This window comes from Sceloporus occidentalis, unplaced genomic scaffold, assembly GCF_023333645.1.
Source record: "Sceloporus occidentalis isolate IW3139 unplaced genomic scaffold, rSceOcc1.0.p SCAF_1, whole genome shotgun sequence".
Taxonomy (NCBI): domain Eukaryota; kingdom Metazoa; phylum Chordata; class Lepidosauria; order Squamata; family Phrynosomatidae; genus Sceloporus; species Sceloporus occidentalis.
In genome coordinates this window covers 217,515,012-217,529,202 of record NW_028316981.1, presented here as the reverse complement: position 1 = coordinate 217,529,202, position 14,191 = coordinate 217,515,012, and the positions used below count along the sequence as shown (strand labels likewise).

The 14,191-nt window shown below is 43.1% G+C and overlaps 1 protein-coding gene across 1 annotated transcript; it reads left to right on the top strand.

Annotated features, from left to right (window-relative positions):
• The first annotated feature begins 953 nt into the window (after positions 1-953).
• MLF2 (myeloid leukemia factor 2) lies at positions 954-13,779 on the top strand. The gene is made up of 10 exons (XM_089488931.1): positions 954-1,319; positions 1,565-1,629; positions 3,446-3,518; positions 3,637-3,763; positions 6,728-6,763; positions 8,411-8,464; positions 10,179-10,304; positions 10,624-10,783; positions 10,875-11,114; positions 13,121-13,779. Exons 3-9 carry the CDS (start codon positions 3,469-3,471, stop codon positions 11,051-11,053), a joined length of 732 nt encoding a protein of 243 aa, XP_089345057.1. The 5' UTR covers positions 954-1,319; positions 1,565-1,629; positions 3,446-3,468; the 3' UTR covers positions 11,054-11,114; positions 13,121-13,779.
• Positions 13,780-14,191: the final 412 nt, after the last annotated feature.

Sequence of the window (14,191 nt, the reverse complement as noted above, 5' to 3'; positions counted from 1 at the left end):
TCCATTAAGTTTGGCCCCAAAACCTGACCTCGACTTATACATGAGGTCGTCTTATAGTTGAGTATATACAGTATGCAGTCAAAGGCCTTGCTGTAGTCTATAAAGTTCATGCTGATTTTCTTTTGGAATTCCCCAATGTGCTCCATTAGCCATCGTATGTTTTCAATGTGGTCCCTAATGCCTTTTACCTTTTCTGAACCCTGCCTGAACTCAGGGATTTCTCTCTCCATGTATGATAGGAGTCTATGTTGCAAAATTTGGGGCATAATTTTGCTTGTGTGGGGGATCAATGCTATGGTCTTTTACACTACCGTCTTTTGCACTCCCACGTCTTTAAGGGCCTTCCATAGCCTTTCATGATCTATGCACTCAAAGGCTTTGCTGTAGTCCATATAACACATGCTGGCCTTCTTCTGGAATTCCTTGGTGTGCTCCATTAGCCATCGTATGTTTGCAATGTGGTCCCTAGTGCTTTCTTTTCCTGAATCCCGCTTGGACCTCTGGGATTTGTCTCTCCATGTATGATTAGAGTCTATGTTGCACAACTTTGATTTTACTATAGTCTATTTACAGAATTTTACTATAGCCTAAGCGCATGCTGGTTTCCTTTTGGAATTCCTTGGTGGTGGGGGCAATTATTCCATTCCATTATTCCCTCCTCCTATGTTTGCAAAGGAGGGCAAGGCACACACACACTCATCCCCCCAAAATGTAGGACATCCAAGGGGGGGAAATGGAGGACCAGACCACCTCAACAGCCTAGTACCCTGCTAAGGATATTCAACCCCAGCTTCTCAGTGATGCTCCAAAATGGGAGTGCCTTTTGCAATCCCTCCTGGAGAGAGAAGGCTGCAGGGATGTAGGACGCGTCCTGGAAAAGGAGGACGTGGCTGGCCTCATCCGGGCCTGCCCCTCTTTCCTGGGGGAGGTGCCTAGGAGGGGCGGGGGCGGGCTTTACCGACGTCACATCCTGCTTAGGCCTTGTTGTGGGTTTTTCTGGAGAAAGGGGAATCCTCCTTTGGGTGCCCAAGGGGGTCTGGAGCCTGCTGCTTGTCCCTGTCCCTTCTCCTCCTTCCTAGGAGCCAGAGGGCCTCCCTTGCAGCTGCCTGGGCTGCCTGTGGGCTGCTTGCTGGGGCCAGAGCTGGAACAAAGGGCTCCCCCCGCAGCAGCCTCTCTGCAACAAAGAACACCTTTGCAAGGAAGGAAGGAAGCAAGGGATGCAGCATTAACCTCTCCCCCTGAGGCTGGTGGCTGCAATCCATTCTAGAGGAGGAGGAGGAGGCCAGGGCAACAAAGGAGAAGCTTGCTGGCCAAAAGGGGTGAGCAGCCAGCCTTCAGGGGGGATGGAGGCAGGGATGGATGGATGGATGGAGGGGTGGGGGTCTCCTCTGACAGCCTCAGGTGGTGGTGGTGGGGGTCCTTGGTTGGGATGGGGCTCAGGGATCCCTTGACCCAGCAAGGAAGGGGCTGCTTTGGAGGCAGAGAACTTGAGAGCATGCAGATGTGTGTGTGATGCTATGTATGGTGATAAATGGGGTTTTGTGTTCTTCTTTTTTTTATATAGGACTGCAGTGCTCAGTTATCCTGTTCTGGCAACACTTTTGTGGGTTTTCTGCTGTGGCAAATAAGGTAACCTGTCTCTTCTTTTATGGTGGCTGGTTGCCTCTGACTTAGGGAGATCCCATGCCAGTGGTTCTCAACCTTTGGTCCTCTACGTTTTTGTGACTCCAACTCTCAAAATTCCCGAACAAGGAGCATACTGACTGGGACTTCTGGGAACTGAAGTCCAAAACATAGAATCATAGAGTTGGAAGAGACACCAAGGGCCGTCCAGCCCAATCCCCTGGCATGCAGGGACTCTCAATCAAAGCATCCCTTGTGATGCTGTGACAGATGGCCATCCAGCCTCTGTTTAAAGACCTCTAAAGAGGGAGACTTCACTACACTCCAAGGGAATGTGTTCCACTGTCGAACAGCCCTTGAGAACCACTGCCCTATGCTTTGATTGTGATTTCCTGCATGGCATAATGGGGTTGGACTGGGTGGCCCTTGTGGTCTCTTCCAACTCTTCTATGATTCTATGGAATTTTATCACACTGGGGCTGGTTTTGGCGTTATAAGAGAGATTAAAGTGCGTTTAAAGCATCCCACAAACAAAGCGGAAAATGGCGAGCACTTGCGCAAATGTTGATCGCACTCACTCACACAAATAAAGAGATGTCAGAAATGCATTGTTGCTGAAACCCTGAAAGTAAAAAAAAAGCACATTAATGTGTCTTTGTGATCACTTTAATGGTGGGTTTTGTGTGATGTCGTGTGAAATAATTACATGTAATTACACAATTTTTCCAGGATATTCATGGGATAAACTCCTATGATAGGGTTTTCTTGGCAAGGTTAGTTCAGGGGAGGGTGGCCCTAGGCTGAGAGAGTGTGACTTGACTAAGGTCACCACCTATAGAATCATAGAGTTGGAAGAGCCCTCCCTCCCAAGGGCCATCCAGTCCTGCCCCATTCTGCCATGTAGGAACTCACAATCAAAGCCCTCCCTGGGACACATGGCCCTCCAGCCTCTGTTTAAAAACCTCCAAAGAAGGAGACTCCACCACACTCCAAGAGAGCATCGTCCACTGTCGAACAGCTCCATGGCTTTCCCAGGATTCGAATCCTATTCTCCCAGCATCCTAGTCAAAACATTGATTAGCTCAGCCATTGCACCACACTAGTATGGATGGATCTGTCTGTGGCTGAGAGAGTTGGAGTCAACTTTAGGAGTGAAAGTATTTTGACAAAAAGAGCATCCTCCTTTTGGGAGGGGGATGTTGTTGGGGTTTTGGAGGCTCCATCTGCTTTGAGAAGGAGGACCCTGAGTGTTTAGAGAGCAAACAGGAGGTCCAGGAATTGAGGTCTGCCTTTGTGTGTGGTACCCTTGGGAAGTGGGTTTCTCACCCATCCCTGCCATTATAGGATCATAGAGTTTGAGACCACTTTAACTGCCCTGGCTCAGTGCTAGGGAATCCTGGGAAGTGTAGTTTGTTATGGCACCAGAGCTCTCAGACAGAGAAGGCTAAATGTCTCACAAAGCTACAGTTCCTAGTATTCCCTGACATTCAGCCAGGGCAGTTAAAGCTGTCTCAAACTGGATTATTTCTTCAGTGTGTTTTGGACCTTAGTGTGCAGATTACTTGGCTTTTGCATCATGGGCTCTTCTTGAGGCCTTCCTTATTTGATTTTGTGTGAGGGACACACGCAACATGAGTGTTGGGTGGTGACACTGGCATTTATTTATGAACTCCTTAATGTGCCAGATACTGCATGTAGTTACAATACAGGAGTAAAGAGCGGTAATAGGGTATCTTGGCGAGTATGGATGATGATGGGCAGAATGGATCTGCGTGGAAAGTGACACTAACACATCCTGCTCCCTTTCCCCCTGTATTTACAGCCCACACTGCACTTGAAAGAATTATGTTCCGGTTCATGAGAGACGGCGAGCCAGAAGATCCAATGTTTATGATGTAAGTATAGGCCACAGCCCTTGCCAACTGGGAGAGAAAAAGTGTGTGAAAGCAAGACTTAATTTAAGTTTTGCTTGAGCTACTTAGCAATGCAACTTTCTTGTGACTCTTCCTTCAGGGACCCTCTTGCCATCCACCAGCAACATGTGAATCGTGTGCTCTCGGGTGGCTTTGGTTACAGTCCTTTCCTCAGCATTGGCAATGGAACAGTACCTGGAACACGCCAGGCTAGCCGAAGAATGCAGGTAATAGAAATCTAGGGATTGTGTCCCTGGCCCTCCCTGCCCTCTGGTATGAAAGCAATGAAATAAAGACAGGAACTACTTGTCCTGTTTATAATAGTCCAGTGTCATCTTTCCAAAATGTGGTGCTTTGATGTAATTGGAAGAGCTTGTGTAGACTCCCCAAATATATGCAATTTGTACTTATGTCATTTAAAATAATTATATTCTGCATTGCCACTTCGTAATCCTTACAGATGGTTCAACAAAATGGAAGCAAGTATAGATTAAACCCAAAACTGTACTTAAAAATAAACCAGGTAAGGAGCAGCAGAGAGCACCTTGATCAAATGCGTAGGAAAAATGTTTCTCAGGTTCTGAGCTAGGGGCCACCTGTGAGCCTTACCCCATTTCTAAGAGAGACACAGTACTGCAGCCCACCCAGTATCTCCTTCCTTAACCATACCAGAGTCTTTTGGTTGATCCAGTGCCACTATCAGCTTCTCACATGTGCAAATATAGGCATTTATGAGTAAGACAAGCATGTGGACATGGAAGGAAGCAGAGAGGGGAACAGAAGACAGGTGGGCAGATTGGTTGCCTGGTTGTGAGAGAAAGAAATGAAAGAAGACAAAGGAAGTAAAAGCTAAATGTTGTATTTTATATTGTATTAAAACTCACCTGGGGTGCATCTACAGCTGTGTGAAAATGTGCTGACGCCATGCAGGTGTTCAGTGCTTCATCATAGAAAAGCAAATTTAATAATCTTGGCTTTTGAAAGTAAAGCATTTGAAAGAATTTCAAGTGGTCGGTTTTAGAGAATGACAGATTCTATTTTACTAACATTATGTTGGGGTTACTGCAAAAAATCACATTTATTTGCTTTTTTAGAAGCTTCACATTAAACTATAGTTAAAATGCATTAGTGGGGGCTAATTTGTTAGTATCTGTGCAAACTTTTTCCCAAAAAAACCTCCTTTCATAGTGATTGATGCTTGAGCCCATCTATCCCCTCCTCCACCATTTTTGTCTCCCTCCACCCCATGAAAAATTTTTGGTACCCCTTAGCCATCTTCTCTGCCTCACAAAGAAAGAACACCCTGGCCCTGGGAAGAAGCAGCAGGAATTGGAGACCCTTTGCTTGTGTTTGCCAGATGTGTGTATAGGAGCTGAACTGAGCAAAGGTGGCTGGGATGCAGAGACACTTGGGGTGGAAGGGAAAGTGCTTCTGACAGAAAGTGGCCAGACAAACAAATGAGAATGAGAGAAAGCGATATTCAGTATATAATCCATATCCATGGATTCTTTATCCACAGATTCAAGCATCCATGGCTTGAAAATATTTTAAAAATATATTATTTCTAAAAAGCAAACCTGGATTTTCTCATTTTATATAAGGGACACCTTTTTACGATCCATTGTATTTAACAGGACTTGAATATCCACGGATTTTGGTATCCACGGGGGTTCCTGGAGCCAAAACCCAGTGGGTAGCATGAGTCCACCGTAATATCACATATAAACTTGGGAATAGAGTCAAAGGAAATAACAGGAATGCTGCCGTAGAAAGAAGTGACTGTAAAATCTGCAGAAGAGAGAGATGAAATAACATGGCAGTTGTGGAAGGGTAGGGGACAAATCTGAGAGACAGGTTTGTCTCGCTCGCCTGCCTAGCCACAAAGTTTTGCTTCAGTAATTCTCTAGTTTGTGCCTTTGGGGAAGCCTGAGAGATAACCCAGCCACCTCCCCACAGCAGTGAGGGGTTTACAGATGGAGGCTTCCTCATCCCCAGGCAAAGATAGCTCTTGGAGACTTTCCATCCTACCCTACGGATAGAGGAAGAGAGGTGGTGGCAGCTACTACCAATTAGTTAGAGTAGCAGTGGGCGTTCTGTGGAGGGCTGCATGGTATCATGGCCACTACTCCAGGCTACAACCACTTCTGATGACTTGTGAGTCTCCCTCTCTGATTTAGCACAGAGTAGCCCTGGTTTTTATAAAACAGTTTAAGGGTGAGTTTTTTGTTTTTTGCAGAACATGTACTTTTTAGGCTGAATTTTTTTTAAGGGTTCCAAGGGCTTTTGGTGGGGTCAGTGGAGGTCCTGTTTTGTGAGATCTATTTAAAAAGTCCAAAACATATCTGTCTATCTGGTGGAAGTGCCCATCCCTGGTTTATATTATGTTTAAAATAACTTTAACAATATGCTCAGCTGAGGTTTGCCCATAGTTTAACAAAATGTTAAGCTCATTAATTTTACTGTGCTTCAGCTCACCTCACTCTGTATGAGAGTTGGGAAAAGCTTGTTTGTACTTGATTTCTTAATTTGGAAAGGATTTCCAGTTTTTAAGGAAAGTGAACTTTCTGTAGTGCTTTAGTCGCAATGGTTAAATATAATAATCATTTGAACTTTCATATCTGGATATATATATTTATTGAGCCTCCTGCATGTATGTGCCTTGAAATAATATCTTAGGGTTTTTTTTTTCAAATTTAAGAGTTTTAAACTTGGCTATACCAAGTATTTTTAGTAGCAATCATATTCCTGAGAAAATCTGTGATTTAAATTTGGGTTGTGAGACTTGTGAGATTCCTGCCATTATGTTTATATTTCCCTAACGGTTTAATAACATTTGCATTTTCCTTTGGCTCCTAGATGTGTTGGGCCTAAATCAAGCATTGCTCCTTGTCCCATTGTTTTTGTGGCTAAGGTGGCAGTGCTGTATGTAGTTAGCTGGGCATAAGTCCTGTTCAACTCAGTAACACCTCCTGGGTATGCATATTATTAGATCTAGAATTTGATTCAAGGTGGAGGTCAGGCTAATCAGTCTGAGAGATGTTGATATCATTTTGTGTGTGTATTCATTCCACTGCAGTCTCTCAACTGGATGGTGAGCAGCTTTGTCTTTCTAATTATGGATGTTAGAAAAAAGAAGTTTATTACAGAGGACTAGGCTTTTAATTACTTTGTATGTCTCTGTTGTTTTACAGGCAGGAGCTGTTTCACCCTTTGGGATGGTAGGAATGGTAAGGCCTAATTTTCTTCTTCCCCCATGTGTCTTTCTGATTGAGTGTGATTTTTTAAGGACAGCTTCTCTGAATCTGAAGCCCAGACTTCTGTTAAAGTGTTTTATTTTGAAATGATGAAAAGAATGAGGCTGTAAAGAGAGAGTGAGACAGCTTCCCCTGTTTATTTCAGAGAATAAAATTGCAGGAAGCTGTCACCAAAGCAATTAGAGGCTGTTTTTGGCTGAATGTTTTTTGGTTTGGAAAATTTGCTTCACACTCTTTGCCTAGAAAATTAATTTTTTCCAAGAACCAAATGAGGAAATGAAAGAGCAGGAAATCTTCTGCAAAAACTTGAAGATTTCACAGAATTTGAGTTTTGCTGTCTGACAAGGAACATGAGATAAAGGACATGGAAGTGGTGAGAAAAGGACAGGGTGCTTATTTGAATAATGAAAGCATCCAGCTAGGTCATTTGGAAAGAATTAGTGCATCAACTCCCTTGTCTTAAGAACATGCCAGACCCAAGTGGTGCTCAGCAGAACTGTGTCAAGTATCTTGATGTGGAACAAGAGATATTTAAGGCTCCACAGATTTTGGTTGACTTTGCTAACCATATTATTGGCACATACCAGAAAATTTTGGGGAAGTTTGTCCTGCCCTTTGGAGCAGGAAGAAGCAGAAAGGTGCTTCTGGTTACACACTCTCTCTCCCTCTACCACCCTCAAAAAACAAAACCTTGGCTGTGCAACACAAGGCCCTTCTTCCTCTACTTCACTACTAAGGGAGGAGTAGTGTGTCATGTGCTTTTTATCATGGGCCCTTGTACACAGGGACCACCACCACCCCCGCACACACACCCACACACTTTTGCTTTCTCAGTGCTAGAATACTCAATAGACAGGACATTGTGCCTGTCTTGCTTTGCTGACTTTGGTAATCCTGTGATAACAAGGTCTATGCATGTTCACATAACTGATGCACTAGCACCACATTATAAAAAGAATTTAATTTAGAATAGTTAGCCTAGAAACAAATTATGGATTTGTTCTCCTTGCGCTTTCATTGCACACTTTTGTAAAGTGACAATTTTATAACTGACAACTGTTATTAACTTTTGTAATTGTACATTTAGAAAGTGGCACCAGTTTAGGTGTGAAAAACATGGTCTTCTGGATGTTGTTGGACTGTAACTTCTGTCAGTCCTAGCAAGTATTGCTATAGGTGAGAGTTGATGGGCCACTTGTTCCCCATCCTGGTTGAAGTGTTGAGTGTGAATTAGGAAGACTTGGATCCAAATCCTCATTCAGCCATTGAACTTATTAAATTATTTTGAGTTGCTCACTTTCATCTCAGAGGGTGATTTTGATGATAAAAGATTCTGGGGGAAGTAGCCATGTGCAGTGCCTTGAAATCTTTGAAAGAAAGGCTTGAGACACACATGTTTACTGAAGAAAGAAGTGATAGCTGCTTGGAGTGTGAACCAGAAAATGTGCCCTTGAGTATAGAGTAGTCCTATACCTGGAGTAGTACTGTGGCCTTGGGAGGACTTGATAGCAGTCCAGCTTCTATGAGGAGGGGGAAGGTTGATTCATTCTGCCCCATTTTACCATGTATCTTCACTAAAGGGCCACTTTCACCAGACCTCAGCTGTCTTCCTCTCTTCAGGCAGGTGGCTTTATGGACATGTTTGGAATGATGAACGACATGATTGGGAACATGGTAAGACCTCTTTGTTTGTGATACTGTTACCTTATAGTCCCACAGTTAAACCTGTGACATAGGGATGCAGGCAGATGTCTACTTCATGTGACCAGAAGAAATGGGGACATGGGTGGTGAAAATGCAGGCTCTCCCATTTTTATTTTTGGCAAAAAAAGGAGGGGGGAGAAAGCTCTTTATTGTTGTCGATGTTAAGAGGCGGTCAGTGCTCCAAATCAGTGCCCCAAACTTTGGTTCTCCAGATATTTTGGACTTCAGCCTCTACAATTCTTGACTGTTAACCAAGCTAGCTGGGACTTCTGGGAGTTGAAGTCCAAAACACTTGGAGGAGTAAAGTTTGGGAATCACTACTCCAAATCATTTCAATACTGCCTGTTATTTTGTCATGCCATATTATGAGGTAACACTGAAAAGGCCTTCTGTAACTGTAAAGTAATGAGGTGGTTTCGTACATTGAATGTCTGGGATGGGAGCAGTTATTTGGTTGGAGGCTTGGAAGTAAAGAAGCTGAACATACTCTGCCCATGCAAAAGTTCTGGGCCATAGCTGGCAGTAGGATGTCTCATTTAATTTTGTTTTTCTTGCTTTCTTTCTCTCTTTTTAAAATTATGTACATTACAGAGTTATGTACACATATGAATGGGCGCCCTGTGACTGCTGCCTTGGGGGCCAGATTTCTGCCTAGCTCTAGTCAACCCATTCCTGCTATTAAGAGTCTTATGCTCAGGACTTTTTGTAGCCAATCTGCTGAAGTCCCCCCCTCCAAAAAAAATAAACACTGAATATGATCTTGAGAACGCTTCCTTCCTTTTGTTCAAAGATAGCTTTCTAGAAAATTAAATTGTAATGTGAAGAGACACTTAGAAATAAGTAGATAGTGCCTGCTCAGTCAGATGGATGGCTGAATAAAAATTTCCAAAGGGAGGGCTATAGTGCCCTACATAAATTGTTACCTATTCACCATGTAGCAAACCAGTGCAGATAGAATCATAGAATAATAGAGTCGGAAGAGACCACAAGGGCCATCCAGTCCAACCCCCTGCCATGCAGGAAATCCAAATCAAAGCATCCCGACAGATGGCCATCCAGTCCCTGCTTAGTTCTTTCAAACTGTATGTTTGACATTAATGAAAAAAGCTTGAAATGTACATAGCATAAATCGTGTTCTCCAAAAAATTATCTGCTTTCAGAAAACACTACTTACTTGAGTCATTTGAAACCTGCGATTCTTTCTGTAATAATTGTGTTGCACTATCAATGTCATCGTCTTCATCTGTTTCTGTTTGTATGATACATATCAGTAAACTGCAAAATAGAATTTTGTAAAGAGAAACTGTATAATCTTGCTAAAAACAAGGCTATGATTATTCAAGTTGAAAACCTCATTTTAAACTGGTCCAGAATTTGGATTACTTGGGAGTGATTTTATAATAATAATAATTTTTAATAATAGCAATACTAATATTCATCTTTCTTTGTGGGGTATACATAGCCTGCCTTTGAGTGAGGTGGGCCAGAGCATCTTGACTGAGTCATCATCATTTTCTCCCAGTTCCAAAAATATTTTTCCCACACACATTTCTTTGGGAAACTGCTAACAGGTGGGGGAAGATTTTTATACCTTATATTGAAAAAGGAGCTTGTAAGTGCTATGCTTTTCTTTCTTTAGTGGGTAGATTGCTTATGACTTTTTCTCTCTCACACATGCCTCTAGGAGCATATGACAAGTGGCGCCAACTGCCAGACATTTACCTCCTCAACTGTCATATCCTACTCAAATATGGGGGATGGCCCCAAAGTCTATCAGGAGACCTCAGAAACACGCTCTGCACCTGGTGGGGTAAGTAATAGTTTTCTGTCTTTGATTCAAATTTGCCCTATGGATTGCTAGTTTTGTGGAGTTTATGTAGGTGTCAGTGCAGATAGAGTGTGTTGAAGCCCAATAGACAAGGTGCAGAGTTTTTGCGTGGGGCTTCTCCGATGTGAGATAGAAGACTTATTATGTAGGGCAACTAATGGTCAAGATTGCCTTCAGTGAAGATTGAAACAAATCTTTAGGCTCTTGCTCAAGCAAAACTGAAGAATTTCACAGGAGACTTCAGTAAGACTGTATCAACATTATCAGCATCCCTAACAATGATCTGTCCTCCTGCCCTCAGATCCGGGAGACTAGGCGGACGGTGCGAGACTCGGACAGTGGCCTGGAGCAGATGTCCATAGGTCACCACATTCGGGAACGTGCACACATCATGCAGCGGTCACGCAACCATCGCACAGGTGACCAAGAGGAAAGGCAAGACTACATCAACTTGGATGAAAGTAAGTGTTCTTGGCAGCTCTCTTCCTTTCTTAGATTATACTATTCATACTCACCCCACTGAGCTACCACCTCTTCTATTCTGATTTTCAGGCGATGCAGCTGCATTCGATGATGAATGGAGGCGAGAGACATCCCGCTTCCGAACGCAGAGAGGACTGGATTATCGGCGTCATGAGGGAAGCAATGGCCGCAGGGTGGAGGGGACCCGTCTCGCAATTCAAGGACCAGAGGAGTCTCCCACCAGACAGTCGCGCCGGTATGACTGGTGAATCTAGAGCAGACTTAAGGGGGGTGCAATGCCGTCACCCCCAGATTCACCTTCATGCTCTTGTAAGTCTTAACCTTCACCTCTTGCATGCATGCTGTGACCAGTTTATATTCCTAACCTCTCTGCTGTGGGAAGTACAACTTGGTTATCCAAAGCACCTTTTCAATACAACAGTCTTCAGGTCTGTGTCTTACTTAGTGCTCAGAAGAGGCTGCCTTTTTATTCCTTCTGGGAACGCACAAAAAATGAGGTATTTGGAAAAATAGCATAAAGATTTGTATAATGGGGTCTTAAAGCTGCTGCTGATTGCTAAGCAGGGGATTCTAAAGACCCAGTCAGCTTTTCAGAAAACCTGGCTTCAAACACTAGCTCTTGGATGAAAGTGTTCTACATTCTGAACTACAGCCTTGTGTACTCTATGTGAGTTTACATGTATGCATACTCACTTGAAATTCTGCATAACTTCGTGTTATCCATCCCCAGAAAGCACATGCTGTAATAAAATAGTATGTATAATTCATCTGACCTCTGGTGTAGTTCTGTTTGTAAAATAAAAAATGTTGAATCTTGATGAAAAATCACATGGGAATCACATGAGCAATTTAGAGGAAAGTGGTGTGCAAACAGTATCCCTTTGCCATCTTGGAAGTAGTACTTTCCCCAAACTTGATGGTACGGAGAGAGTCTAAGGCTGCTACTCCTGTTTTCACTGATTACCCATATGAGACTCAGGTCTTCGGCTATCTGGTCAAAAAGCATCTCTCATCATGCTGTGCTCATCACCTTTCTCAAAGACAAACCTTTCTTGCAGCTACAGTTAGTGATCACTTTACAAAACTGCACCTTAATCCAAGCAGCTTTTGGAAGTAGCTCCATATATAATACAGTCAAGCTTACTTAAAAGTGAGTATTGAAACTAAGGTGACTTACTACTACTTGTATAATAACTTTGGCTGCACGTAGAGCCTTTTGTGCGAAGAGAATTATCTATTCAGAGAACCACAGTGCTGAAAGATGGACGCTATGGTAGAGGTACCTTCATCTATTAACTAAGACTCCATGCTCTATTCAGAAAGTAGATGTCTAACTGGGGAAAAAAAGATAATGAGAAAACCAGTCTTGGATTTCACATATATTTATAGGTTTGATTAAATGAAACGAAATCCTGTATTTGGTTCCAGTAGCTGAGGATGCTGCATCGTATTCAGAACATAAGATTTAGCAGAGATCGCTGAAGGCCTAACTCTCACTTAGGTGTAAAACCTGTTGTTGTTGCAGTGTGCCTTCAAATCATTTCTTACTTATGGTGACCCTAAGGCAAATCTTTTCTTGGGGAAAAAAATTGGTATTTTCTTGGCATGATTTGTTCAGAAAGGGTTTGCCTTGCCTTCCATTCAGACTAAGAGAGTGTGACTTGCTCAAGGTCACCCAGTCGATTTCCAGGGCCAAGCGGCGATTTGAACCTTGGACTCAGAGTACCCCTGCTTGGCCATGAAGCTCACTGGGTGACCTTGAGCAAATCATATGCTCTCAGCCTCAGGAGATGGCAATGGCAAACCATCTCTGAACAAATCTTGCCAAGAAAACCCCAGGTAGGTTTGCTTTAGAGTCACCATAAGTCAGAAACAACTTGAAGGTACAGAACAATTCCTGGTATCCTAGCCTAGTGCTCAAACCACTATGCCACGCTGGCTCTCAACAAACCTGTACGTGGGTTATATAGTATCTCAGTCCAGCTTAAAGACAGTGTTGTTCCCTTCACAATTAAACAAATTCATCTATGTAGAAATGGATGACAGACAGAAAAGCTCTAGCCTGTCTTCTCCCTGACATGCTGGTTCTCAAGGTGCAAGAAATTTCTCACAAAGAAGAGCAGTTCCATCAGATGAGCCTCAACATGTCATCTGAAATGGTGTAGCCAGTGGACATAGCCATGTGACTATCTATCCAAGGATCTTAGTGATGGGAATTTTACATGGAATTTTCCATTTTTGTTTTTTCACTGTTTCTTCTATTCCCTTTCTGATTTATGATGTTTCTCTCTCTCTCTCTCTCTCTCTTTGCTCAGGTACAGACAGTGAAACTCTGATGGTGAAGCCCTCACAAAACATCACTTGGACCTTTTTCCTCAAGATGAATACTAGCTTCCTGCCCCTAAGATTTAAATTAAGTGACTAACTCTCTCTGCACAGTTGTACTCCTTGCATAGAGCAGGTGGCCAAGGGGAATGTGAGGGACCTTGTCCATGAATGAGTGACACATCAATTTTACTGCTTTTTCCTCTAACTCCTCCCTGCCCTTCATTGAGTTCCCTAGCTCCTCTTCTTAGTGTTTGGGGGGTGGGGGGAGCAGGAGTAATCTCCCTGAGTTTTTGCCATCCCGTTTGTACTTCCTGCTCCAGGTTTGACTGGCTCTGGAGTTTGTATTTAATCTAACCACCCACCTCAAGCAGCAACCGTGTAAAAAAAATCTGTTGACCTGCTATTACTTTCAAGCACTTGGAAAATAACCTTTAGTCACCTCTGCTCTCAGCCTGCCTACATGTCTGCCTGCCCTGGAAATGGGATATGTATGGAACAGTGCAAGAGATCAGGTGAGGTGTAGATAAACCAAACAGGCCCTACCTCTCTGCCCAATCCAGCTCCCCATCTTATAAAATTTGATTTTGTGAAACTTGTAACTAGATGTTTACTGAGCTGAATAAAGAAATGAAACCTGCAAAGCAAATAGAGTTGGCCTTCATTTCAGTCTTTACGTCTCAGAGATCTCAGGGGATATAGGAAGAGTGTTGGTTTTATGTGATGACGTGGGTTTTCCTGAAACAGCTGGCCTCAGAGTTTGCATCTCCTTTAGTGAGCTAATCACTGTCAAACCATGATTGTGGTTAGTTTCTATTACAAGTGTGTACTCTGTCTTCCTTGTGGAATCCTTAGCAAAATAAAAGTAGCATTAAATCCCCCCATCTTAAAGTTGTAGCCTTAATCAGCATGAAATCCCCATTTCTCTCTTGATCAGGATGAAATACCCATTTCTGGTTTCACCAGAAACCTGTGAGAAAAACTCAGATTTTTGATGTGAAGTTGATCACTACTGTTGTTTAAAATATATCTTTCATGATCTTTGTTTCTTAAAAGATATC